This window comes from Tupaia chinensis, unplaced genomic scaffold (genome assembly GCF_000334495.1).
Source record: "Tupaia chinensis unplaced genomic scaffold, TupChi_1.0 Scaffold000217_1, whole genome shotgun sequence".
NCBI lineage: Eukaryota > Metazoa > Chordata > Mammalia > Scandentia > Tupaiidae > Tupaia > Tupaia belangeri.
In genome coordinates, this window is record NW_006159692.1 from 4,534,111 (window position 1) to 4,560,922 (window position 26,812).

The window sequence follows — 26,812 nt, forward strand, 5'->3', positions numbered from 1 at the left end:
TTTTGAAAAATGCCACATTTCTATATTACCCTCTTTTGCTTGCAGACACCAAAGTATATTCTAAACCATTGTAAGATTAAATGGATACTAAATGTTTAAAGATGCTCCCTGAGAAAGGGATGATCTGCAGTCTTTGCCACCAACCTGCAAACATATACACCCAAATGGCTTAAGGTAAGATATTCATGAAGTGAAGGAGAAAGAAGAGTAACTTATCTTCAAAAGCACAGACACAGAAAATGTATTAACCACTCTTAAAGAGCATATTGGTTTGAGACATTTTAAAGGTTTATCTCAGAAAATCTAAGCCTGAGGTTACTTTTGCGAAAACTAATTTAAGCAGTGAAAAGAAAAGAGCTTATAACTTATCAATTAAACATTTTGGCCAATGGCACATTCTTTTTTTCCCCCTAGCTGAGAAGGTTGCTTTTTATCATCTTTAGAATCTGTTCTGCATTTAAACAATAAACTATCTTTAAAAATCATTGTATAACTTCAACCTATGGCAGTGGTATGCTAAAACTTGCTCATACTGGCTCCCTGGCTCCCGAAGGTAGCACTTCTTCCCAACTCTATTTTCCTTGACTTCATGTTAGTAACTTGAATTCAGCTATGCTGGGTGTATTTTTTTTTTTTGGAGAGAGGTTTTTGCTATAGGGTATGTGCACTTGCCAGAAAATAGAGAGACGGAGATAGAAAGCTAGAAATCACCTCCCCGGGGAGGATGGCCATGCCGCAATCCCTTCTCCAGTCTCCTCTAGGGATCTTGGGCACACATGTACACTCGCCTGGCATGAGTTTAAGCCACCGGGTCCAGACTTGAACCATGGTTGGCTACGTGGGAGTCCAGTAACATAGCCATTACGCCATCTGCTGATCCCTCAAGTAGTTTTTTATTAGGGTCTCCCTTGTAAGTGGCAGATATAAGAAAGCAAAATCTAAACATTGTTCTTTCTACTTTTTGCCTTCCAACATTTTATTGGTGTCTCCTGTCTGATAGTATCTATTTTATTCCACTTGGATTTGGAGCTTCCTTTCCAGTTTTACTATATTCTATAGGAATCAAATTGTGTTTTACATTATAATGACTAGGCAACTGGATCTTGTTTTCTAGTCGTTCCCACTCAGTTTTCTCTGTTACAATCCATATGAAAGAAACTACAATCGATGGAGAAGAGCTTGTTAAAATTGGAAAACTGAACTTGGTAAGTAATCACCTTAATACCACTGTTTTCATTTTGACCACCTTGTAAAGCAGTTTGAAATCTTATACTTCTATCGTTGGTAATATTTTAGTAGTCATTGTGTGGTCATTGTCGCTATATAGTGGGGGAGGAAATTTGTTAATTATAGAATAATGATTTTTCTGGCTATTTAATGCATTATGTATAATATGAGAATGGAATCCCTTGAATCCAAATCTAGTAGACTGATTTTATTTTTGTTTTTAAAACTAAAGGTTGATCTCGCCGGAAGTGAAAACATTGGCCGTTCTGGAGCTGTAGACAAGAGAGCTCGGGAAGCCGGAAATATCAATCAGTCCCTTTTGACTTTGGGAAGGGTTATTACTGCTCTCGTAGAAAAAACACCTCACGTCCCTTATCGAGAATCTAAACTAACTAGAATCCTTCAGGATTCTCTTGGGGGGCGTACAAGAACATCTATAATCGCAACAATTTCTCCTTCATCTGTCAATCTTGAGGTAAGCTCTCTGAAAGGAAGCCGCAAGTGTGGTGGCTGTTATGTCTTATTTAACTACCATGTTACGGTGGTATTCACTGGCTTGATCCATTCTATACGGTAATATAGAAGAATCTGGACTTTGCAGGTGGACACATACAGGAGGACACCACTGAAAAATGACCTTTTTTCTTATTGGCAGAGATCTTAACCTTCAATCGCCAGTTATTTAGTGGCGTTTCTACTCAGTCTCCAGAGAAAATCGCTGGGGTCATTAGCAGTGGGTGATGTACGGAGATGTAATTGAGGACTTAGAAGTGGGTCGAGTGAAGGCTAATGTTTTAGAGGCTGTCTAGAGAATGCTGAAGGTGCAGTTGGATGTGTGGGAACAGAGGGGAAAAACAAGAGAAGCAACAGAGATGCTAAAATCTACCCTTAATTGCTATCATCTTTAAATGGAAGCAGGAAAGCTTGTAAGGTCTCCAGCTTTCTCGTCATACCTTTATTGAGATTAATTCATATACCATAGAATTAACCCGGTTAAAGTGTTTTAATTTTAGTATATTACTAGACTTGTGTAAACATCACGAAAATCTAAGTGTAGAACATTTTCATCACCGCAGAAAGAAAGCCTGTCCCCACTAGTAACTGTTTTCTTGCCATTCCCAGCCCTAGGCTACTTACTACTTTTCATAGCTTTACTGTTGCCTGTTCTTGACATTCCATTATGTAAGCGGGATCACACAATAAGTGGTCCTTTGCTACTGGTTCTTCCACTGTGTTTTCAAAGTTCGTCCATGTTGTATGTATCAGTACTTTATTCCTTTTTATGGATGAATGTCTACTGTTTGGAGATAGAGCATTTTATATATTCACTAGTTGGTACAATTTGTTCGTTTTAAGGCTACTCTAAAGAAAGAAATAAATTTAATTGAGTTGTAAGGTTAAATACCCTGAAAGTTGAAGAGAACTATTTCTTTTTTTTTTGGAGGGGCGGGCAGGTTGCTATAGAACGTGCATGCTGAACAAAGAGAGGAAAAGAGAGAATCGCCCCTCTGGAAGTATGGCCACATTGCAATCCCGCCTACTCCAGGCTCCTCTTGGCATGATTTTCAAGCGACTGTATCCGGTACTCAGACTGTATGGCCAGCTGTGTGGTTTCCAGCACCTTAACAACCACGCCACGTGCTGACCCAAACAACTTCCTTTTTTTTTTTTTTGACTCTAGGACACGTGCGCTCTCTAGAGAGACAGACAGAAAGTGAAAAAATCAACCCTAGGGGGGATGACCATGCTGCAATCCTTTCTGCTTTTGGAATCTTGGACATGCACGCACGTGTGCCCAGCGTGAGTTTAAGCTACTGGGTCCGGGACTTGAACTGTGGTCGACTACATGGGAGTCCAATGACATAGCCATTACGCCAACTGCTCATCCCTTTTTTCATTATTTGTGTTAGAACATCTATATGTACATGTGAGTGAGAGAGAGAGACAAACAATCACCCTGCACAGCGTCTGGTCGTGCTGCAATCCCTTTCCGCCAGTCTTCCAGACCCTTACGTCTTGGGCACTCTCGAGTGACCGGCCTGGGGTTCGAACCATGGTTGTCATGGGGGATCTGGCTTCTTTTGAGCAGCACATTACCACTGCACCATTGAGCCAGCCTCAGTATAGTAGTCTTAGTGAATAGAATTTATAAAAGATTAGATACTGTAAATTACTAGTTGTAAGTTATTCTATATGACATTGTAGATAACAGGACTACATTCTCACATGATCTTTAGTAATTGACCTTTCCTTTATGACAGGAAACTCTGAGCACACTGGAATATGCTCATAGAGCAAAGAACATACTGAATAAGCCTGAAGTCAATCAGAAACTCACCAAAAAAGCTCTTATTAAGGTAATTGTGAATTTTTGTGGAGTAATGTAATCCTGCTTAACAAATGGGGTAATGAGGAACTGAAATAGGTACTTGTTAAATGAAGTTTGTTAAAATGCCTGTTAATCGTCTTTTTTAATCCGGTGATTTAAATTTTTTAACTTATAAAAATGTTTTTCTGTTGCTAATGTTGACTTTTCCAGCTTTATCAACCAAGCTGGTACCTTAGCAAAGTTTGCATTTATTTACAGTAACAGAATATTTGCATCATATATGTACACTATGCGGGCTTTTCCTTTTTTTGCTTGTTTTTAAACAAGGTCTCTAGCTGCTAAGCTCTTGTCTCATCTTTTCTAATAGCTGGGAGCTGAGATTATTTGCATCTTTAATTTACATACTATACCATTGAGCTATTGTGTGCATACAATTCAGTGATTTTTTTTTTTCTGTATAGTTATTGAGTTGTGTAATATCACCATGACCTAGTTTAGAAAGTTTTGATCACTATATAGTTGCCCTTTGCTCCTTTGCAGTTAGGAAGTGTTCTGTCTATAGATTGGCATTTGCTGAGCAATATCTGTTCTTTTGCATCTGGCTTCTTTAGGTTGGCATAACATTTGGGATTCTGTACATCTTAAGTCAATTTTTTGTTTTTTTTTGAGAGGTTTTCGTTATAGGGCGCGTGCGCTCGCCAGACAGACAGAGAGAGACAGAGAGACAGAAAGTGAGAAATCACCCCCCAGTGGGGATGGTCACGCCACAATCCCTTCTCCTTCATTCTCCTCTCGGGATCTTGGGCACGCACGCACACGCACCCGGCGTGAGTTTTAAGCCACCGGGTCCGGGACACGAACCGCGGTTGACTACGTGGGAGTCCAGCGACATAGCCATTACGCTAACTGTTGGTCCCATGTTGAACATCTTTTCATTGTCCATTTGTTGACCTCTTTTGGTAAAATGTCTATTCATCTTGCTCTTTTTTTTTTTTTTGAGAGGTTTTCGTTATAGGGCGCGTGCGCTCGCCAGACAGACAGAGAGAGACATAGAGACAGAAAGCGAGAAATCACCCCCCCCCCGAGGGGATGGTCACGCCACAATCCCTTCTCCTCCCTTCTCCTCTCGGGATCTTGGGCATGCACGCACACGTGCCCGGTGTGAGTTTTAAGCCACCGGGTCCAGGACATGAACCACGGTCGACTACGTGGGAGTCCAGTAATATAGCCATTACGCTAACTGCTGGTTCCCTTGCTCTTTTTTTTTGAGAGAGATTTTTGGTATAGGACACATGCACTCACTAAAGAGAGAAGAGAGACAGAAAATGAGAAATCCCCCCCAGGGGAATGGCACGTCATAATCCCTTTTTCCTGCATTCTCTTCTTGGGATTTGGGGCGTGCACGCATGTACCCAGCATGAGTTGAAGCCGCTGGGTCTGGGACTAGAGCGGTGGCCTACTATGTGGGAGTCCAGCAATGTAACCATTTCGCCATCTGCTGGTCCCCATTTTGCCCAATTTTTAACTGGGTCATTTGTCTTAGTAAGTTGTAATGTGTTGGTCATATATTCTAGATATAAGCCTTTGAGGAAATAAAATTTGCAAATATCTCCTCCCAGTCTGCCTTGTCTTTTCCTTTTTTTGGTGTTCAGTTTTTTTTTTTTTTTTTTTTTTTAAGTTTGTTTGTTCATTTTTTTTCATGAGAGAGACAGAAAAAGGCACAGACACAGGCAGGTTCCCCCAACGGGGTCTTCACGCTGCAGTCCTTCTCCCAGCTTCAGCCAGCCAGGACCACAGGCTGCCATGTATGAGCTCATGATCTGGTTTTTTCTTTGTTTTCCCAAAGTTTGATCATGTTATGTTTTATTTTACTTATTGTAGGTCTTTGTCATTCGGTGTGTGTACTTGCGAGGGACGGGAGGAGTAAGAAATTGCCCCCTAGGGATATGGCCACTCTGCAATCCTTTCTCTTCCATTCACCTCTCAGGATTTTTGACATGTCCACACAAGCGCCTGGTGTGATTTTCAAACCATCAGATTTAGGACTCGAACCATGCTCAACCATTATCCATCATGCCACCTGCTGGGCCCCGTTATTTTATTTTTAAAATCTGTTCTGCCAGTATCTTACTTTAAAAACAGAGTACAACCTGATTCCCTAAAATTCATTTTTAAATTTAATTTTAAAAATTTTATTATCATTATCATTTTTTTTTTGCTAGAGGGCATGTGCATCTATGAGAGAGAGATTGAAAGAGGGAGAAGAAAAAGCACCCTTACGGGGAATGGTCACAATGTAATCCCTTTCTTCATCTCTTCTTTTCGGGATTTTGGGCATGTATGCACACGTGCCCTGTGTGTTTCTCAAGCCACCAGGTCCAGGACTTGTATAGTCAGGCATGTGGGATCCAATCTCCTTAACCACCAGTCCACAAAGCTAACCCCATCATGTGGTTTGAATTGATTATTTTTAAGTTATAAGGCACATTTTTTTTTTTTACTTTAAGAGAGATATTTTTTTAAGAGGGCTCATGTGCTCGCTGGAGAAACAGACAGAAAGCGAAAAATCACCCCTCAGGCAGGATGTCCACGCCACAATCCCTTCTCCTCCATTCTCCTCTTGGGATCTTAGGCATGCGTGCACTGTTTGGCACGAGTTTTGAGCTGCCCTGTCTGTGACTTACATCATAGTCGACTATGTGAGAATCCAGTGACTTAACCATTACACCATCTGCTGGTCCCTAAAGTACATTTTTTTAAACTAATGGTATGCCTGATTACTCTAGTAACCTTTGCTGAAAAGGCTGTATTTTCTCCACCGAACTGATTTTGTACCTTTGTGAACAATTGGTCAGGCATATTTGTGTGGGCCCATTTCTAGGTTCTCTATTCTGTTCCATCGACTTACTTGTCCCTCAGGCAACACTACCCAGGCTTAATTACTGTAGCTATACAGTAACTTAAAATTGAGTAGTCAGTTTAAAAGGAAATGCAGGAGAGACAACCTCTATTTTTTTTTAAGGAATTATTTTATTTAGCTTTTCTTTCTTTCATTCATTCATTCATTTAATTTGGCCAGAGAGGGACATAAAGAGAGAAGAGAATGTGAGAAAGCAAGCTGCTAGGTCTGGGACTCGAACTGCAGTTGACCATGTGGGAGTCCAACGCCTTAACTACCATGCCATCTGCTTGTCCTGAGAAAACCTGTTTCTTTGTAAAGGATCTCAAAATGGTTAGGACCAGAGAAAAACTAATGACTTTGTATTTATTATTTTAAACACATCAGCCTCTTTTGTAAGTATTCATTTTTAGACACTTGTTTTTTGACCCCTAATGATATTAAATCCACAAATATTTGTGTACTCCTTTTTTCTTCTGAAAATATATATTTTTTATTAGTAGCGGGCATATGCATTCACCAGAGAAAGTGAAAGCACCCCAGTGTCGCACGGGCATGCCGCAGTCCCTTTACCTTCCTTTCTCCACCCCATCAGGGTCTTGCTCATGAGCCCGGTGTATTTTTTAAGCTGCTAGGTCTGGGACTTAAACTTTGTTTGGCCATGTGGGGTCCCGCTTCATATGTACAAAGCTTAGTTGCTGTGCCATTGGACCAGCCCTTAAGCAATTCTGTAGTGTAATAAAATATTCAGCCATTATTTAAAATTCCAACTCTCTTACTGTCACTTATTCTTAAAGTTTGTTTTAGGATCCAAGTAAGGTTCACCATTTGCAATTTTTTTGGTATATTTTCAGAGGTCTCAATAAAATAGGTTCATTTTCCATGTTTCTCCCACTTAAAATTTACTTGTAGAAGTACCTGTACTCTTTGTGCTATTGACTTTACCTAAAGTATTTTTGACTTGCTAATCTGTTCTTTAGATTTTCTAGCATTGGTAGTTGGATCTGCAGGGTTTGATATAAGATTCAGGTTTTGCATTTACTGGTTGTTAGCAAGACAGGTTCATAAGTGGTGGTGTATTCTTTTATCAGGAAGCATTTAATGTATGGTTCTTGGTCTTCTTGTGAGTAGTTATGATATTGAGTGACTTAATCCATTAGTTCTTTAAGACTGCAAAATGCTAATTTTTTTTTCTTTTTTTTTTTTAAGAGGTTTTTGCCTTAGGGAACATGCACTCATAAGGGGGGAGTGGACACAGAGGTAGTGAGAGGGAAAGTGAGAAAGCACCCTTCTGGGGGATGGCCAAGCTGCATCCTTTCTTCTCCATTCTCCTCCCTGGATTTTGGACACACACGCACATATGGCCTACGTGATTTTCAAGCCACAGGGTCCAGGACTCGAATTGCAGTTTGCCATGTGGGATTCCAGCAATGTAATTGGTACGTCATCTGCTGCCCCACAAAATGATAATATTTGAATTCAATCATCCTTAACAGATTTCAGAATACCTCTATAAAGAGGCACTTCATCCACCTAGGCATAAAAATCTGATAGGAAAGATAAGGCAAATGCTTAATTCATTTCCTATAGATGCCAGGTATGTTTTTTAAAAGTTTGTGATTTCTTTGTGGCATATCCTCTTCAAAGTGAATGGGAAAAATATCATACTAAGTTGGCACCTATAACATTCCTCTTGTGTAGGAGTACACGGAAGAGATAGAGCGTCTGAAACGAGATCTTGCTGCGGCTCGTGAGAAAAATGGGGTGTACATTTCTGAAGAAAATTTTAGGTAAGCCCTTGGCTATAGAGTGAATTTCCAACAATAACCATTTTCTGATAATAGGCTGTTTGAAAGTTATTTTTTTTAGAGAGGGATTTTTGCTATAGGGCATGTGTGCTCGCCTGAGAGGCAGAGAAAGACAGACAGAAAGCAAGAAATCACCCCTCAGTGGGGATGGTCATGTGGCAGTCTCTTCCCCTCCATTTTCCTCTTGGGATTTTGGGCAAACACACCTGCACGCACACTCAGCATGAGTTTCAAGCAGTTGGGTCCAGGACTCGAACTGCATTCAGCCATCTGGAAGACAATGGCATAACTATTAAGCCATCTACTGGTCCTTTCTTTTGTTTTGTTAGTTTTGCTATAGCACTTGTGTACTCACCAGAGAGAGACAAGAGTTGGGGGAGGTGAGAAATCATATTCCAAGTGATGGCTACTCCCAACCCCCTCTCCTCCATTCTTCTCTTGGGATTTTGTCACGAATGCACATGTGCCTGGCATAATTTTCAAGCCACCTTATCCAGGACATGAACTACGAAGTCAGTCATGTGGGATCCAGTTGCCTTAACCACCCCGCCACCGGGTAGCCATCTAAGACATTTATTTGAAGTTCATTTTCTTTCATTCTTTTTTGTTTTCGAGAGCAAAAATATATAGCAAAAATCTCCATTCTCCTCTCAGGATCTTGGTCACGGACGCATGTGTGCCCGGCATGAGTTTAAGCTGCCATGTTCAGGACTCAAACCATGGTTGACCACATGAGAGTTTAGTGACGTAACCATTACGCCATTTGGTGTTCTCATTTTCTTTATTGTTTTTTTTCCATGAGCCAGAGAAACAGCAACAAAAAGACATCGCTCCCAAAAGGGTCTTGATGCCATGATCCACCTTTGTTTTAGATGGCCTCAGATCATAGGCATGTACATGTGTGTGACCAGTATACTCAGGGGCATTCTGGGTGTACCCAGAACTTTCCCATTGGGTCAGCCTCACAGAATGTTGTGTTTTACGGCTGCACCACTGTCCATCTATTTATAGTCCATATTTGTGATTAAAGTCCTTAGTTTGAGGACCAGCAGTGGCATAATGGCTGTCACTGGATTCCCACGTAGTTGACCTTAGTTCAAGTCCCGGACTCAGTGGCTTAAACTCATACCAGGCGTGTGTTCGTGCGTGCCCAAGATCCTGAGAGGAGAAGGGATTGTGGCATGGCCATTCCGCTGGGGGTTGATTTCCCACTTTCTGTCTGTCTGTCTCTCTCTCTGACAATTGCACACACCCGATAACAAAAACCTCTCAAAAGAAAAAAAATTAAAAAAAAAAAAAGAAAGGGCAAGTCTTAAAGATGCTGCCCAAAGGAAAAAGTGGTTCTGGAAAAGGAGGTAAAGGGGGAGTGGCATCTGGGAGTGATAGTGCCGACAAGAAGTCATAGGGTGGTGCCACCAAAGGTGGTGGCAATGCAGTAAAGGTCAGACACATTCTGTGTGAAAAGCACAGCATAACTATGGAAGCCATGGGAAAGTTAAAGTCTGGAATGAAATTCCATGAAGTGGTCACACAATATAGTGACAATAAAGCCAGGCAAGGGGGTGACTTGAGTTGGATGACCAGAGGATCCATGGTGGGACCATTTCAAGAAACAGCATTTGCCTTGCCGGTCAGTGGGATGGATAAACTTGTTTTTACAGACCCACCAGTTAAGACAAAATTTAGATATCATATTGTTATGGTTGAAGGGAGAAAATAAAATGATATGAAAGACTGAAAAAAAAGGGAAAGAAAATTATTCATTTATAAAATAAAGACAGGAATACATTTGTTCTTTCTGATGTCGTCATTTATGCATCATTATGCTGATGGTAAACAAATGAGTTTGGGAAAAAATGATGAAAAGCTATTTGATGATGATGGATAGTAATGTCTTTGTCTTGAATGATGTGCAAGGTATTCCTTCTGGGAAAAAAATGTAATATACTGTAAAAGGTATATGTATTCAATGTAATATAAACAAGCTTATAATAAAACAGTAGTTGAGTTTGTATAACTACTGCAATTATATTAGAAAAAAATTTATAGGAATTAGAAAAAAATCCAAACTGTTCAACTTATATTAAACTTTGTTTTAGAGCTATGAATGGAAAATTAACTGTTCAAGAAGAACAAATTGTAGAATTAATTGAAAAAATTGGTGCCCTTGAGGAAGAACTGAGTAGGGTAAGCATTCAAAACTATTCATTATATGGAAAGTAAATCTTAAAAGAAAATATGAATGTGAAGGACTGGGTACTTTATACTTAAGATTTTTTTTCTTGTTGACCCATACTGAAATTAAATTGTGTCATAATTTTACTGTTTATCAATGTTACCGTAGAAGCTTTTTTGCCATTTGTATTTATGTAATATTGTAAGAAATTAACTGTCCATAACTCTTGTTAAAGCTATGAGCTAGTGAAGGCTGAGGCTTTTTGTTGACTTGTTTATGAAATGAAGGAAGACAGATACTGGAGAGAACTGCGTGTTACATAAAAGTAGTAACTAGGTCACACGGAGAGACCTGAACCTCCCGTGCCAGCTTGCATTAATTTCTGTATGTAAACCCGTTGACAGTGTTGGAAGGAAACTGATGAATTAACCCCACCACATCTGACCTGTTATTTGTTCTCAAACTTTTGAATAAGCCTGTAGGAAGAAACCAGATGGCATGTAAGATGTGCTAACCTTCCTGGTAGCTTGTTACAACCTTTGCATGGAAATAATTTGTTCCATTCTTCTGATGGTATACATGAACTAGCCAGGTGTCTCACAAACCAGTTCAGCATTTTTAAGTCTTTTTTTTTTTTTTAATGTTCAATGTATTATATTTAGGTTACAGAGTTATTTATGGATAATAAAAATGAACTCGACCAGTGTAAATCTGACCTGCAAAATAAGACCCACGAACTTGAAGTCACTCAGAAACATTTGGAAGAAACTAAATTCCAGCTTGTCCAAGAAGAATATATCACATCAGCTTTGGAAAGCACCGAAGAGAAACTTCATGACGCGGCCAGCAAGGTTTGGCCAGTTGTTTTGATTTGTACTCACGATGAACAAACAAGAGAATTTGTTTAAGCAGAGTTGTGAAATTTTGTTTATTTACCTCAAATGCTATTTCTGTTCATTTAAAAACATTAGTTGAGGGGCCAGCCAGTCATGTAGTGGTTAAGGCACTGGACTCTCACGTGACTGACTGTGGTTCAAGTCCTGGACCCGATAACTTGAAACTCATGCTGGGCACCTGTGTGTGTCTGCCCAAAACCCCAAGAGGAGAACAGAGAAGGAATTGCGGCACAGCCATTCCCCCTGGGGGTGATTTCTTGCCTTCTGTTTGTCTTTGTCTCTCTGGCAAGCACATAAACCCTATAGCAAAAATCTCTTCAAAAAAAAAAAACAAAAACAAACATTATTTCAGACCAGCCAGTGGCATGGTGGTTAAGGTGTCTGGATCCTACATACCCACTGCAGGGTTCAGGTCCTGGACCCATCAGCTTAGAAAACACATGGGTGTATGGGACCAGCATGGGGGTTAAGACACTGGACTCCCACATGGCTGACCACGGTTAGAGTTCTAGTCCTGACAGTTGCTTTCTCACTCGCCCCTCTCTGTCTCTCTCTGGTCATACGTGAATAATTAAAATAAATAATAATTCTTCAGGAAAAAAGAGAAAAAAGATGGAGGTGTGTGTGTACATGCTACTCCAAATCCTGACAGGAGAATGGAGGACAGGGATTGTGCTTTTTCACCGTCTCCCTCTCTCTCCAGAGAACACACACGTCCTATAGTAAATTAAAAGGAAAATAAGTTATTCGGCCTCCCTGGTGGTGCTATCGTAAGTAATGCAATTCTCTGTGCTGCTGAGGCTGTATGTCAGGTTTGGGTCCCGAGGTCTCCTTGGGCTCACTGGGCAGGCCGTGTGCTCATGATCCTGGTTGGCTGAGACGTGGGGTGGACTGCAAAGCTAAGACCCTGTGGGTACTTCTTTCTCTCTCTCTGTCAGATCTCTAAAACTTGCTAGTTCTTGTCAAAAGATACCCTTACGTAGCACAGATATTCACATAAGATTGCTTTTATCATATCCACTTATCAACATTTCCTTTTTAAATTCTTATATAGCTGCTTACTACAGTTGAAGAAACAACAAAAGATGTATCTGGTCTCCATTCTAAGCTGGATCGTAAGAAAGCAATTGACCAGCACAATGCAGAAACTCAGGATGTTTTTGGTAAAAATCTGAACAATCTGTTTAATAATATGGAAGAATTAATCAGAGATGGCAGCTTAAAGCAAAAGGCTATGCTAGAAGTTCACAAGACCCTGTTCGGTAAGTTCAAGCGATTCTAATTATTCTAGTTTTTATATGTGTAGTATGAGGCTAATTTCAGAACTGATCGTTTAGGGCTGGCCTTGTGGCCTGGTGGTGGAGGCAGCTGGATCCCGCATGTCCAGCTGTGGTTTCAGTCCCAGCTCTAGCAGTGTGAAGAACACTCCGAGTATGTGAGCGTGCATTTCCAAATTCCAGTGGGATGGGGAAACAGAAGGAATTGTGGCAGGCCCACACACTGGTGGGGTGCTTTCTCCCTTCCTCTCTCCCCGTTCCTCTCTAACAAGCACATGTGCCTTTTGGCATATTAATAAAAAGCAATAATGGAAACTAGAACATAATTTAAGATTGTAAAAGACTAGTACTCTCCTCAGCAGGTATATTATCTGTTTGGGCTGTTACCTGTCTTTGAATTAGAATAAATTTGTTTTCTATAAAATAGGTTGTTTGTTTGGTAAGTGTATAAACATTAGAGGTAAAAGTCCTTTGTCCCTGATGCTTACTCCTTCCACATAGGTATCATGGTTAGATTTTTTGGTCTCTTAATAGAAATTTTCTGTGCATAAACATTTTATAACACTTTTTCTTTTCTTTCTTTTTTTTTTTTTTGAAATGTATATCTAGTAGTTTTGCTATATTGTCAGAATAAGTGTCTATGGGCCAACAGGTGATGTGATGGTTAAGGGCAATGGACTCCCACATGACTGATCATGGTTTGAGTCCTAGACCTGGCAACTTGCTTTCTCACTCCCCGCCTCCTTCTGTTCCTCTCTGGTCAAATTAAAAATAATAAAAATAAATAAATTAATTAAAATAATTCTTTTAAAAATAAGAATAAGTGTCTATACCATCTTAAACCAATTCATGGTTGTCATCCCCCTTTAGAGAGAACCTCTTTAAGTATTATATATTATGAAAATATTATTCTCAGAAAGCTTGGAACAATTAGAAACAGGAAAAAAAATTTAAGAATTACTTATTTAGGGCTGACAGATGGCATGGTAGTCAAGGGCACTGGATTCCCACATGGCTGACTGTGGTTCAGTCCTGAACCTGGTGGCTTTCTTTCTTTCTCTCTGTTTCTCTCTTTCTTGTTCTTGCTCTTTCTCTGGCCAAATTAAAATAAAGAAATAAAGTTAAATAAAACAATTTTTGGGACCAGCAGTTAGCATAATGGCTATGTTGCTGGACTCCTATGTAGTCGACTGCAGTTCGTGTCCCGGACCCTGTGGCTTAAACTCACTCCAGGCGCATGTGTGTGCCTGTCCAGGATCCTGAGAGGAGAATGGAGGAGAAGGGATTGCGGCGTGGCCATCTCCTCTGGGGGGTGATTTCTCGCTTTCTGTCTCTCTCTGTCTTTCTGGTGAGTGCACGTGCCCTATAGCAAAAACTTCTCAAAAAATAAACAAACAAAGAAATAAATAAAACAATTCTTTAAAAAAGAAAAAAAAGAATTATTTCATTTTTTTTCTTTGCTTAATTTAGTTTAACCAGAGAGAGAGAGAGAGAGAGAGAGAAAGACAAAGCAAGCCTCCAGGTCTAGGACTTCAACCACAGAATTCTCTCTTGTTTTGATACTTAGAAATATGTCAAAGGCTTTTGGGATGCTATAGACTATATGTAATATATGTTTAAAATACCGATCATTATAAGTGAGCCAATTATTTTGTTATTAAATTTGACAAAAAGGATATAATTTTTCCAGCCTCTGAAGTAGCTCTAACTATTTGTATAGAATTTTTATATTTTTAATATATTTATGTTGGGGACCAGCAGTTAGCGTAATGGCTATGTTGCTGAACTCCCATGTAGTCGACTGCAGTTTGAGTCCTGGACCTGGTGGCTTAAACTCACGCTGGGCGCATGTGCGTGCATGCCCAAGATCCCGAGAAGAGAATAGAGAGAAGGGATTGCGGCTTGGCCATCCCCCCGGGGGGGTGATTTCTCGCTTTCTGTCTCTGTGTCTCTCTGTCTTTCTGGTGAGCGCACGCACCCTATAGCAAAAACCTCTCCAAAAAAAATAATATATATATTTATGTTGAAGTTTACATCTTTCTGTTCTGGTGTTACAGGTAACCTGCTGTCTTCCAGCGTCTCTGCACTGGACACCATTACTACGACAGCCCTTGGATCACTCACATCTATTCCAGAAAACGTGTCTGCTCATGTTTCTCAGATGTCTAACATGCTTCTAAAAGAACAGTCATTAGCAGCAGAAAGTAAATCTGAACTGCAGCAATTGATTGTTAGTAAATCTCTTACGCTATTTTCAAAGGGCTACCTGTGGTACATCTTTAAGCACAATGTTAATTGCTCTTCTTTTAGCTTAGTCTTTGCTGAACACAGTGATAGACATATCATTGTGACAGAGTATATTTTTTAAGATTTTCTCCATAAGGTGCATTTACTTGCTAGAGTGAGACTGAGAGGGAAAGAAATCATCCCGCAGGAAGGATTTTTTATCCATTCTTCTCTGAGGATTTTAGGCACATATGTACACGTGCCCAGTGTGATTTTCAAGCTGCTGGTTCTAGGACTCAAACCATGCTGTTGACCATGTAGGATCCAGCCACCTTACTTCCAGCTGCATGCTAGCCCCCAGTGTGTTCTCCACCAGGGCTGAGATTCTTATGAGGTCAGTCATGTGGGATCCCGCTCCTTTAACCACCAGGCCACAGGTCTGGCCCAATATAGTTTTTTCATAATATGTGTTTTCCATGAATGGTTTGAAGACCTGCTCACATAAAACCTTTGACACTCTTTTTAACGCATATCTGTAGTGGGAAGAATAGGAGTTACTAGTAATCCTTTCAGTGAGTGAAGGCATGTTGAGCACCACATGACTTAGTAGTTGGCCCAGAAATTGGTAGGTTACCTATTTCTTGAGGTCCTAGAATTACCGTGATGACATTACACTGACCAATCAGAAGAGGGTCTTGGGTCATTTTAAAACTACAGTAGTATGTTTAGTAATAGTAATACAAGACAAATAACCTACGTAATTCCAAGAACACTTATAACAGTTCTTGAGTTTGGATATTTGTAGTCAATCCTTGTGAGCCTTAATTGTAAAATTTTTCTCTGTAGTTCTGTAGAAGTCACTCATCTAGTACAGTTAATATTACCTCCTTCACACCTGATTTATGTATACTCCTAAGTTTGTAGTGTTACACTTCATGTAGGAAGTTCTTGGCCATGCCACTTTGTGTGTGTGTGTGTGTGTGTGCAAGCTCTGCCTTTGTTTCTGAGTTTAATAGTAATTTATTAAACATTTTCCAAGTAAATGCTGTCAATAATAGTTGAAACTCTGCCTGGATTAGATAGATTTTTTTTCAGTCACACTAATATGTGCTATTTTACCAATAGTTACTTCTCAGAAATTGATGCATTCACTAAGTGGTAGCCTATATTTATTGATGTTTACTATACATATATACAGTTATAAACCTTGTTTGAAACTAAAGAGGAGGTGGACTGTTGCTTTCATAGAATTACTTGAAATTAGAATAGTTTTTCTATCAAAAATAATACTAGTATGCTTTTAAGTATTTACTAGTTTATTTCTGTTTCAATTCTTCATCCCTGCTCTGGTGAAAGGACCTTAGGTCAGGTGCTTCAAAACACTCTTTTGTAATTGAGATTTATTGATTATGTCAAGGATCAGTACAGACATTTCAATTTGTACCCAATTCTTTTTTTTTGGGGGGGGGAGAGGTTTTCGCTATAGGGCGCGTGTGCTCGCCAGACAGACAGACAGAGACAGAGAGACAGAAAGCAAGAAATCGTCCCCCGGGGTGATGGCCACGCCGCAATCCCTTCTCCTCCATTCTCCTCTCGGGATCTTGGGCACGCACACACATGCTCCCGGCATGAGGTTTAAGCCACCGGGTCTGGGACGCAAACTGCAGTCGACTATGTGGGAGTCCAGCGACATAGCCATTATGCTAACTGCTGGTCCCCAATTTGTACCCAATTCTTAACATACGTACCAAAAATTTAAAAAGCCAAGTATAGGGATTCTTTTTAAGTTATTCCAGTGACATTCCAGCTTCAAATTTGAAGGCAAATTTTCCTTAAGAGGATATCAAGAACCACTGTCTTCAGATGTTGAAAGCTGTTATTTAAGTCCCACCAAATCACAATTTAGTATCATACACACTACATACTTCAAATTTCCAATCTTTCACAGCACATTAACAACATTATTAGGAAAACTGGACTACCACGACCAAAGATGTTACAGAGTGCACATAATTCCGACAGGGAGAGCAACAATCAAAGAGTGATTTTCTTTAGGAAACAATAGTACTAAAAAACATACTAGGAGTAATTTAAAATATTCAAGACACATTAAATGCATGACTGTGACTCCAAACTGCCATTTAGTATGCTTTGTATTTAGGATATAAAAACTACCCACTCACCCCCACCTATGGAATGTTAAGCTGACACGCAAGAGAGTCAAAGCCTCCTATAAGTCTATATCCCACTATTTTCTGCTTGTACTGAAAAATAAGCACCAGTAAATGATTTCACCTCTTAAAAAAAACATTTACACTTTAAAAATGGGATGAGGTGGGATTCTCTCCTTAAAAATATTTCTAGAGCCACTAGAAAAAATCGCATTTACAAAATAGATGATAAAGATATTCCTCTGGATTGTACAAGAAGAGAGACGGACCATTGATAAGATATGGTATATGACATTAGTCAGACTTGACTTTCTCGCCTGCTTCCTCAGGGTGCATCTCCTCCTTCGTAGTTTCTCCATTTTCTGCAGGTAAATCTTTAGTGTCTGGGTTGGCCACTTCAGCCTGTTTCCCCTTTGCTCCCCTTTTCCTTTTGTTTGCACTTTTTTGTCTGAAGATTTATCCTTCCCTGCCTCCTTTTTTGGCTTCATCTCCACTTTTGCAGGAGGTTTAGCCAACAACCTCACCAATCTCCTCTTGGGCTCTTCCTTGGCCGTCCCCTCCGCTGAGCTGACCTTCCTCTTGGGCATCTTGTCTGCGGACAGGGTGCGTGCTGGGTGCCTGATGAGGCCGCGGCGCGCCTAGAGCCTTTGTGGAGTTGAGCAGATAAACCCTACCACTCCTCCCGCTGCCTGAGCTGCTGGAACTCTCTACAAGTTCTTCTGATACAGAAGGACTTGTCATCAGTTTTTCCAAGTTAAAAACTTACTCCTGATGATTGTTCTTAGGCTTTTTAACTAGTAACCTAAACTTCTTTAAAATATATTTTATTCAGTTGTACCAGCAAGGGGGCCAGCAGATGGCATGGTGGTTGGGGTGATGGACTTACACATGCCTGACTGTGGTTCAAGTCCTGGACCTGGCGGTTTGCATGTGTCCTATAACAAAACTGAGAAAAGTAGTCAGTTTTAAAAAAAGAATTATAGCTGCAATGAATTGAAATAAAATCTTAGAAAAAAAAAAGAAAGAAAGAAAAGAAAAGAAAAAACAGGAAGCAAGGCCAGCAGGTGACGTGGTGGTTAAGGTGTTGGACTCCTACATGGCTGACTGCAGTGTGACTGGCATCTTGAAAATTATGCTGGGCATGTGTGCATGTGTGCCCAAAATCCCAGGAGGAGAATGAAGGATTGTGATGTGACCATCACCTCTGGGGGTGATTTCTCACTTTCCCTCCCACTCTCTCTCTCTTTCCCGACCCAGTGAGCTTAAAACCTATGGCAAAACCTTAATTTTTTTTTTTTTCCTTATACACTAAGAGTCTATTTTCTTTTCTTTTTTTTTTTTTAAGAATTATTTTATTTATTTATTTATGTATTAGAATTTGACCAGAAAGGGACAGAGTGAAAAAGGGTGATAGAAGGAGGGAAGGAAAGTGAGAGAGCAAACCACCAGGTCTGGGACTCGAACCACAGTCAGCCATGTGGGAGTCTAGCACCCTGAACCACCACGCCACCTGCTGGCCCCAGATCCTTTTTTCTTAATTACTAGAAGCAGTACTAAATTACTTAGGCTGATGTCAAGTCTAAACAAACATATCTCATCGGATAGGATATATAAAATAGAGAACAGAAACTTAGAGTTTTGTTAGTTTGTTTGTTTTGAGAAATTTTTTGCAATAAGGCATGTGAGTTTGGTGGAGAGACACAGATACAGAAAGTGAGAAATCAACCCCTAGGGGATATAGGCATGATGCAATCCCTTTTCCTTTATTCTTCTCTCAGGATCGTGGGCATACATGCATATGCATTCTGAGTGAATTTCAGGCCACCAGGTCCCAGACTCGAACTGTGTTCAGCCATGTGGAAGTACAGTAACTTAATCACTACGCCATCTGTTGGTCCCAGAACTGTAGAATTCTGATGTACAAGTTTAGTTACCAAAGTAAGATATTATCATGTAGTCATCTAGGTTTATTAAAGTGAAAATCTTTCTAAAGATCTGTTTGTTTATTTTTAAAACCAGAATGTTCTTAAGACTGACCTTCTAAGTTCACTGAAAACAGTATTGTCTCCCACTGTGGTGTCAATATTGAAAATCAAGAGTCAACTTATGCATATTTTCAAGACTTCATTGACAGTGGCTGAGAAGGTAAGCAATGTCACCTTCTTAATATCTCAGAATTGATGTTTAAGAAGGAAACTAATGTTTGTTTTTTTTTTTCCTTGAAAGATAGAAGATCAGAAAAAGGAAATGGATGAGTTTCTTAATATTCTATGTAACAATCTACATGAACTGCAAGAAAATACAATTTTATCCTTGGTTGAATCACAGAAGCTGTGTGATAGCTTAACTGAAGACCTCAAGACAGTTAAGCAAACCTATTCACAGGTAACTTGTTTACATGTGGGATGTAAAAAGAAAGTTTTATGATGACTTGATATGGCTTGGTAATCTGTTAAACATCTGAGATGTTGTAAAATTAATTTAGAAGACTGGAACTATCATAGCCACTGTTGCTTATAACAGTAATTAATGTGAAGTAATTGAGAATACCTCTCTTAATTAGTATTTGAGGATTCGCTACATGGAGAATCCCATAATGAAGTAGCGCCTGATAAACAAAGCACACCTTTTCTCATGCCAAGATGGAAAATGGAGAGACATCGTTAGAGGAGAATGTTTATAGCATATAAAGTGAACATGTATCTGCATTATAACTTGATCCACTGTTTCTTTCTAGGATGACACAAATAGTATTTTCTTTCATAAATGAAGCCCTGCTTCCTCTTAGTATTCTTTTTTTTATTTGCCATTATTATTTGTTTTTTTAAAATGTGACCAGACAGTGACAGAGAGAGAGAAAGGGAAAGTAAGAAAGCAAGCCACCAGGTCTGGGACTCGAACCGCAGCTGGCCATGTGGGAGTCCAGCACCCTAACCACCATACCACCTGACAGACTTAAATTGTAGTAATTAATACAATTAAAAATTTGTATTGGTTGGGAACCAGCAGTTAGGGTAATGGCTATGTCGCTGGATTCCCATGTAGTCGACCGTGGTTCACGTCCCAGACCCGGTGGCTTAAAACTCACGCCGGGTGCGTATGCATGTGTGCCCAAGATCCCGAGAGGAGAATGGAGGAGAAGGGATTGCGGCGTGGCCATCCCCCCTGGGGGGTGATTTCTCGTTTTCTGTCTCTAATGTCTCTGTCTGGCAAGCGCACGCACCCTATAGCGAAAATCTCTCAAAAAAAAAAAATTTATATTGGTTGATTGTAATGTAGTTCATGATTTAACTTTATACATGTAAACTATTCCATGTAAACTGTATGAGACTTTAAAACAGTCCTCTAACGCACGCTCGACAAACGTCAGGGAAACGGGAGAAAGTACGCCCCATGGAGAATAGTCATTCCACAATCCCTTCTTCATCCCTCCCTCCTTTCAGGATTTTGGGCATGCATGCTCACACTCACCCAATGTGTTTCTGAAGCCACTGGGTCTGGGACTCAAGCTGTCTTGCCAGTCATGTGGCATCCGGCTGCTTTAATGAACAATTATTAAAATTTTGAGCACGTATTCGCATGTAGACAAAACTGACAATACTGCATTACCGCCACTCTGAGATTAGTAGAACTGACAGACTTTACGCATACTCAGTGTGGAAGCTGTGCGCTGTCAGCTCATGTTATTTGCCAGAAATTGAACACTGAACAGACTGAATAGTGAATAACCTTGATGTATTTTCCATGCTTCTGGGTCTTTAGGGTACCCTCTTCATTTTGCAATGTAGTTAGAATGTCGTGTGCATATCACAGCATTTTTGTTTGTTTGTTTGTTATAGGGCATGTGTAGTTGCCTGGTAGAAACAGACAGTGAGAGGGAAAGTGAAATATCACCCCTTGAGGGGAAGACCACTCTACAAAACTCTTCCCCTCTGGGATTTTGGGCATTTACACACACACCCTTCTGGCGTGATGTTTCAAGCCACTGGGTCCAGAATTGCACTGCAGTCGGCCATGTGCAAGTCCAGCGCCTTTACCACCACGCCACCTGCTGGTCCCTTGTTTTAAAAGATATCAAATATGAACACAGATAAAACAGTTTTTATTTATGATCAAACTAAGTTCTGTAAAATTTTTAAAACTTTTTTCCAGAGGGAGTGTGTGTGTTTGTATATAGAAAGAGGCAGAGAGAGAAGAAAGAAAAAATCCCTCCCAGTGGGGAGTGGTCACACCGCACCCCTTGCCCGTTCTTTTCTCCTCCTTGTCGGAGTTTTGGGCAGGCACTATACACGCACATGTGTCCAACGACGTGTATTTCAAGCCACCAGGGCCAGGTCTGGAGTGCAGTTGGCCATGGGGATCCAGCTCCTATGCATAAGCTTGACTCTGTATTCTGGGTTCAGCCCAGCAACTGATATTTTTCTTTTCTTTTCTTTTCTTTTCTTTTCTTTTCTTTTCTTTTCTTTTCTTTTCTCCCTTCCTTTCTTTCTTTCTTTCTTCCTTCCTTTCTTCCTTCCTTCCTTTCTTTCTTCCTTCCTTCCTTTCTTCCTTCCTTCCTTCCTTCCTTCCTTCCTTCCTTCCTTCCTTTCTTTCTTTCTTTCTTTCTTTCTTTCTTGTTTTTGCTATAAGAGGTGTGCGCTAGCCAGAGAGAGACAGAGAGACAGAAAGTGAAAGCGAGAAATCACCTCCGCCCCCCATGGGGGATGGCTACACCACAATCCCTTCTCTTCCATTCTTCTCTCGGGTTCTTGGGCACATGCACACATGCGCCCGGTGTGAGTTTAAGCCACTGTTCCAGGACTTGAACTGCGGTCGACCACATGGGAGTCCATCAACATAGCCATTAAGCCAGCTGCTGATCCCACAACTGATATTTTTGAATTGCTTGACCCGTTAGGTTATCATCATTAAGTTTTCTCTTCTAATAGTGTTGTTAGTTGCAAAACAACATTGGGGGCAGCTGGATCCCACATGACTGAGCCTTTTGTCTGGACCTGGTGGCTTGAAAATTGCTGGGCGTGTGTGCATGCATGCTTGCCCAAAATCCTGAGAGGAGGATGGAGTAGCAGGGATTGTGGTGTGGCCATCCCCCTGGGAGTGATTTCTCACTTTACTTCTCTCTCTGTAAACTAAAGAAAGAAAGAAAAGAAAGCAAGCAGGCGACCTATATACCTGTCAAACTGATTCTTAAGCATAATCTGAGAAAACCATGAACTTGATGTATGTTATTGGTTTGAGATATACTGTAATTAATTTGTTACCAAATGTTAAAACAAGTTTTGTTAATTAATTCCTTTAAAGTATTCCTATAATATTATTCTTTTACTATCACTTCTACTGCTTTCCTCTACTGGGGAGAGGTGGAGTTAAAGATCTCTTGTCAAGTATATGTATAATTCACCTATGGGGGGATTACTCATGCTGTCAGTCATGTATAAAAAATGTTCAAGCATCCTAATTTCAAGTGTCTTTCCCCTTCCCACGACTTTCTTACAGGAACTACGCCAGTCAATCAGTCTTTGGGAAGAGCGATTCTGTGCTTTGGAGGAAAAGTGTGAAAACATCCAGAAACCACTTAGTAGGGTCCAAGAAAATATAGAGCAGTAAGCTGTTTTTAAATTCTCTTAAACTTTGCTCCAAATCTAAAATTACATCTAAAGAAAAATCTTCAAGTAGTACAAGAAATTTCTGTATACTTTTACCTAATCTATAATTTGTTAACATTTTATGATGTAAGAATGTACACATGCTGACAAACATCTCTCTCTCTCTCTTGATTGCCAGGGATAGAGAAAGGACCCCACACTAGGGCTTGGTCACGCTGCAATCCCTCTTCTTCTCCACCCTTCTGGAATTTAGGGCACACTCACAGTGGGGGTTTTCCACCTGTTGGGATATGAAAATGGGCTGCCATAGTTCAGATGGGTCAGAAGTGGCTCTGTGGGATGCAGCCTTCTGTGCCCAGGGCTTCAGTAGTGTGCCTTGGGGCCGGCCCACAGAAGTACCTTTCTATTCCATGTTTGTGCTGTTGTCTCAGACGGTGAAAAGCTTGACTGTCATCCATGTTGTATTTTCCTATTTTCTCAATAGTAGAATACACATTAAGTAATTCTGTGATTTCTAACCTTTATTACTAATGAAAGACACACTGACCAGAGCAGGGTTTGGCAAACTGTGACTGGGCAGGCTGGATGCTGTCATTGGGCTGGAGAGAGGCATGGCTGTCTCCATGTTGCCTCAGGCTGTCTTTGTGGAGTTGAGTCATTCCATCGAAGTTACTGCACTGTAGCTAAAGTGCTTGCTGTCTAGCTTGTTCAGAAAACGCTGGCTGATGTCTCTAGTAGAGTTGAACGTTGTTTTACGGCCTCATTGCTTGACTCCTACATAGTTACTATACTCCAGTGAGGGTTCAGTTTTCTTGTAGAAGCTTTATAGTTTTATGTTTCACATTTAAATTTGACATTTACCCCATTTGCCCATTTAATCGTTCTTTCCTGAAGCTGAAGCTTCCTTTGTTATAGAGTAGTTCCTTGCTACACTGGTCACCGATTATGTTTTTCCTTTCTCTAAGAATGTCTTGATTTCCCATTGATTCCTGAAAGATAATTGCACTGGATATAAAACTCAGGTTCAATTTTTTTTTTTCTTTTATAGAGAGATTTTGCTATAGGACATGTGATAATGAAAAATCACCCTCAAAGTCGGGGGAAGGCCACATTACAATCCCTTCTTCTTCATTTTCCTCTCAGTATTTTGGGTACACACACAAAAGTACCTGATGTGAGTTTCAGTCTGCTGGTTCCAGGATTTCAACTGTCATCAGCCATGTGGGAATCCAGCAATGTAACAATTGCGCCATCTGCTGGTCCTGACAGTTTTCTGTCAGTATTTGAAATAATGGTTATTCCATTTCTTTCCGGCCTCTGAGAGGAGAAATCCAGTTATTCAAATAATAGCTTCTTTATATGCAGTTTCTTTCAAGATTAGTTTTTCCTAAGTTTATGTATTTATTGTTATGAGAAAGAGACAGACAGACAGACAGACAGACACAGGGGTCGTTTCAGTCCACCCTCATTCTCAGTCACTGGGGATCATGCGCACACACTCAGCCAGCATTTTCAGGAGGTCTCCAGACGTGAACCCAGGACTTAACCCCTGTGGGTCCATGTACGTTACTGCTATGCCACTGCCTAGCCAAAGACTGTTTTGTGCTTAGGGTTTAGAAATTTTGTCATTTTGTCTCCTTACATATTTCTTCAAGTTTATCCTGTTTGAGGTTTGTTCAGCTTCTTAAATTTATAGACTTATGTATTCACCAAACTGTGGGTGTTTTCAGCCCCACACTCCTCAGCTTCTAGGACTTCAGAGACACAGATCTTAGGTCTTTAATTAGGTCCCAGAGATCCCTGAAGCGATATATAAATGCAGATATAGATGTAGGTGTTCCTTGTTGCTCTGATTGGGTACATTCTGTTATCTGTCTTCATGGTCACTGAGCCTTCCTCTGTCTTCTCAAACTTACTGTTGAACCCATTTAATTTCAGTTATGGCATTTTTCAGTTTCAGAATTTTTTAGAAATTACCAGAGGATATATTTGTTCAGAGTGAGAAAGACAAAGTGAAAGAGGATGGGGGGGCCAGTGCAGGAGAGGCAGCCCTGACTGGACATGGTCATGCCATAATCCCTTCTCTGTTTTTCTTTTTTGTTGGGATTCGGGGCATGTACATGTAACAAGTGTATGGGTTTTTTTTCCCCCCAAACCTCTGGGGCTGGGACTTGAACCTCAGTTGGCCATATGGAATATAGCTTCTTTAACCACAAAGCTTTGGGGTTTGCCCCAGTTTTATCATTTTTATTTTCTTCTTTTTTTATATCTTCTGTTTCTCTGCCTTTTCCCCCTACAAATGTTTTAATTGTTTGTGGAAGCTTTTTTCTTTTTTCTTTTTTCTTTTTTTATTTGCTACACGTCATGTGCACTTGCCAGACAGACAGAGAGATACAGAAAGTGAGAAATCACCCCCAGAGGGGATGGCCACACCACAATCCCTTCTCCTTATTCTTCTCTTGGGATTTTGGGCACGCATGCACATGCGCCTGGCGTGAGTTTAAGCCACCAGGTCCAGGACTCGAACTGCAGTCGACTATATGGGAGTCCAGCACCAGCCATTATGCCAACTACTGGTCCCATGGAAGCATTTTTTTTTTTTAAGAATTCTTTTTATTAAACTTTATTATTATTTTCCAGTTTTGATCAGCGAGAGACAGACTGAGAGAGAGAGAATAAAGATACTGGGTCTGGGACTCAAACCACGGTCGGCCAGGTTGGAGTCCCATGCCTTTAACCACCATGCTACCTGCTGGCCTCCGTGGAAGCACTTTTAAGGTCATTTCTTTAAAATTGTGGACAGATAATTCTAACATCTGAATTTTCTCATCATTGACATCTGTCTTCTGTTGTGTTTTATTTCTAATTTTTTATTGTCAGAGGCTTATGTGCTTGCTAGAGAGAGGTGGGGTGACAGAATAAGAACAAGCACTCCCCCCAAATGACTATGGTCATGCCACAATCCTTTTTCCTCTGTTTCCCATTCTGTCAGGATTTGGGGCACATGCACACAAGTCACCTGGCATGGTTGTCAAGTTGCTGGATCAGGATTTGAACCACCATTGACCTGTGTGTTTCTATTCCCAATGCACAGTCTTAATCACTGCTTGGAGCCAGCCCTTAACTCTTTTTTTTTTTTTTTTTTTTATTATTATCATAATCTTCTTTATATTACATTGGATTACATATAACTTTACATTGACTTCCATTGCTTTTTCAAAAGGGAATGCCATGCATGTCAGTCAATACAGAGGCATCGATCTCCCCGCTTTATCATTCAATGTCTTTTCCATGCATTTCCCAATAATTATTATTATTATAATTTTTTAAAACAGTCAATCATTATTTCTCATTTTACTTGTTAAAAGACTTCACCCATCATGAAATACTTCCCAGACCAGTCCAGTTGAGAATACTATACACGTCATCTTCAACAGATAATAAACCATATCTGTTTCTCACTAACATCCCCTCTATTGTTCACTTGCTATCTTTCTCTATCCTCTTCTCTTTTTTTTTTATAGTTTATTTTTTATTATAATTTTTTTTCCCATCGCAACACACAAAAATGAATTTTCCATCCAAGATATACTGTGCATTGGCTCAATCAAGCACGTCAACATATATGTTCTCAGCAAATAATTTCCCAATTCTTGTGTCCTGCATACCTTGCCTTTTGTTTTACCATCCTAGATTCCCCATCCCCCTCCCTCTGTTATGACCCATCCTCCTCCCACATTGTCCCTGTCATCCCCGATTGCCCTCCGTGCCTCACCCCTCCCCAAATGATCTGTCAGTGATCTTAATTAGTCTAAGTCTCTCCAATAGTTATCACAGCTGACACATGCCTCTACATGAACTCAAGTCTGACTTTAGGCCTAAACCCCATTGGGTAAAAAGAGCATACTATAAAGTAGAACCCAACTGGGCCCATACCGCTCACTGCAGCCATCAAATATCCATTTTTTTTTTTAAATGGTACGAATAGTTTAACCGTTTTTTTTTGTTTGTTTTTTGTTTTCGTTCTTTTTTTTTTTCCCTAACATTCATTCCCTGAGCATCATCACAGCGTACTAAATGTAATTTCCCATCTAGAATAAACTGCACAGTGACCCAATCAAGCATGTTATCATCAATAATATTCCACTTCTACTTTCTTGCTTATGCACATATATATGTTTTTTTTCCTCTTCCTCT

The 26,812-nt window shown here is 40.2% G+C and overlaps 1 protein-coding gene and 1 pseudogene across 1 annotated transcript in view; both read left to right on the top strand.

Annotated features, from left to right (window-relative positions):
* KIF11 (kinesin family member 11) overlaps positions 1-26,812 on the top strand; it is a 63,082-nt gene that overhangs the window by 21,291 nt on the left and 14,979 nt on the right. The window contains exons 7-17 of the mRNA XM_006147638.3: positions 1,115-1,205; positions 1,460-1,702; positions 3,489-3,584; positions 8,157-8,245; positions 10,363-10,450; positions 11,102-11,290; positions 12,390-12,597; positions 14,670-14,842; positions 19,029-19,154; positions 19,236-19,394; positions 22,506-22,612. Coding sequence (XP_006147700.1) covers positions 1,115-1,205; positions 1,460-1,702; positions 3,489-3,584; positions 8,157-8,245; positions 10,363-10,450; positions 11,102-11,290; positions 12,390-12,597; positions 14,670-14,842; positions 19,029-19,154; positions 19,236-19,394; positions 22,506-22,612 — 1,569 coding nt within the window. The remainder of the gene's footprint in view (positions 1-1,114; positions 1,206-1,459; positions 1,703-3,488; positions 3,585-8,156; positions 8,246-10,362; positions 10,451-11,101; positions 11,291-12,389; positions 12,598-14,669; positions 14,843-19,028; positions 19,155-19,235; positions 19,395-22,505; positions 22,613-26,812) is intronic.
* LOC114007700 (peptidyl-prolyl cis-trans isomerase NIMA-interacting 4 pseudogene) lies at positions 9,582-9,983 on the top strand (annotated as a pseudogene).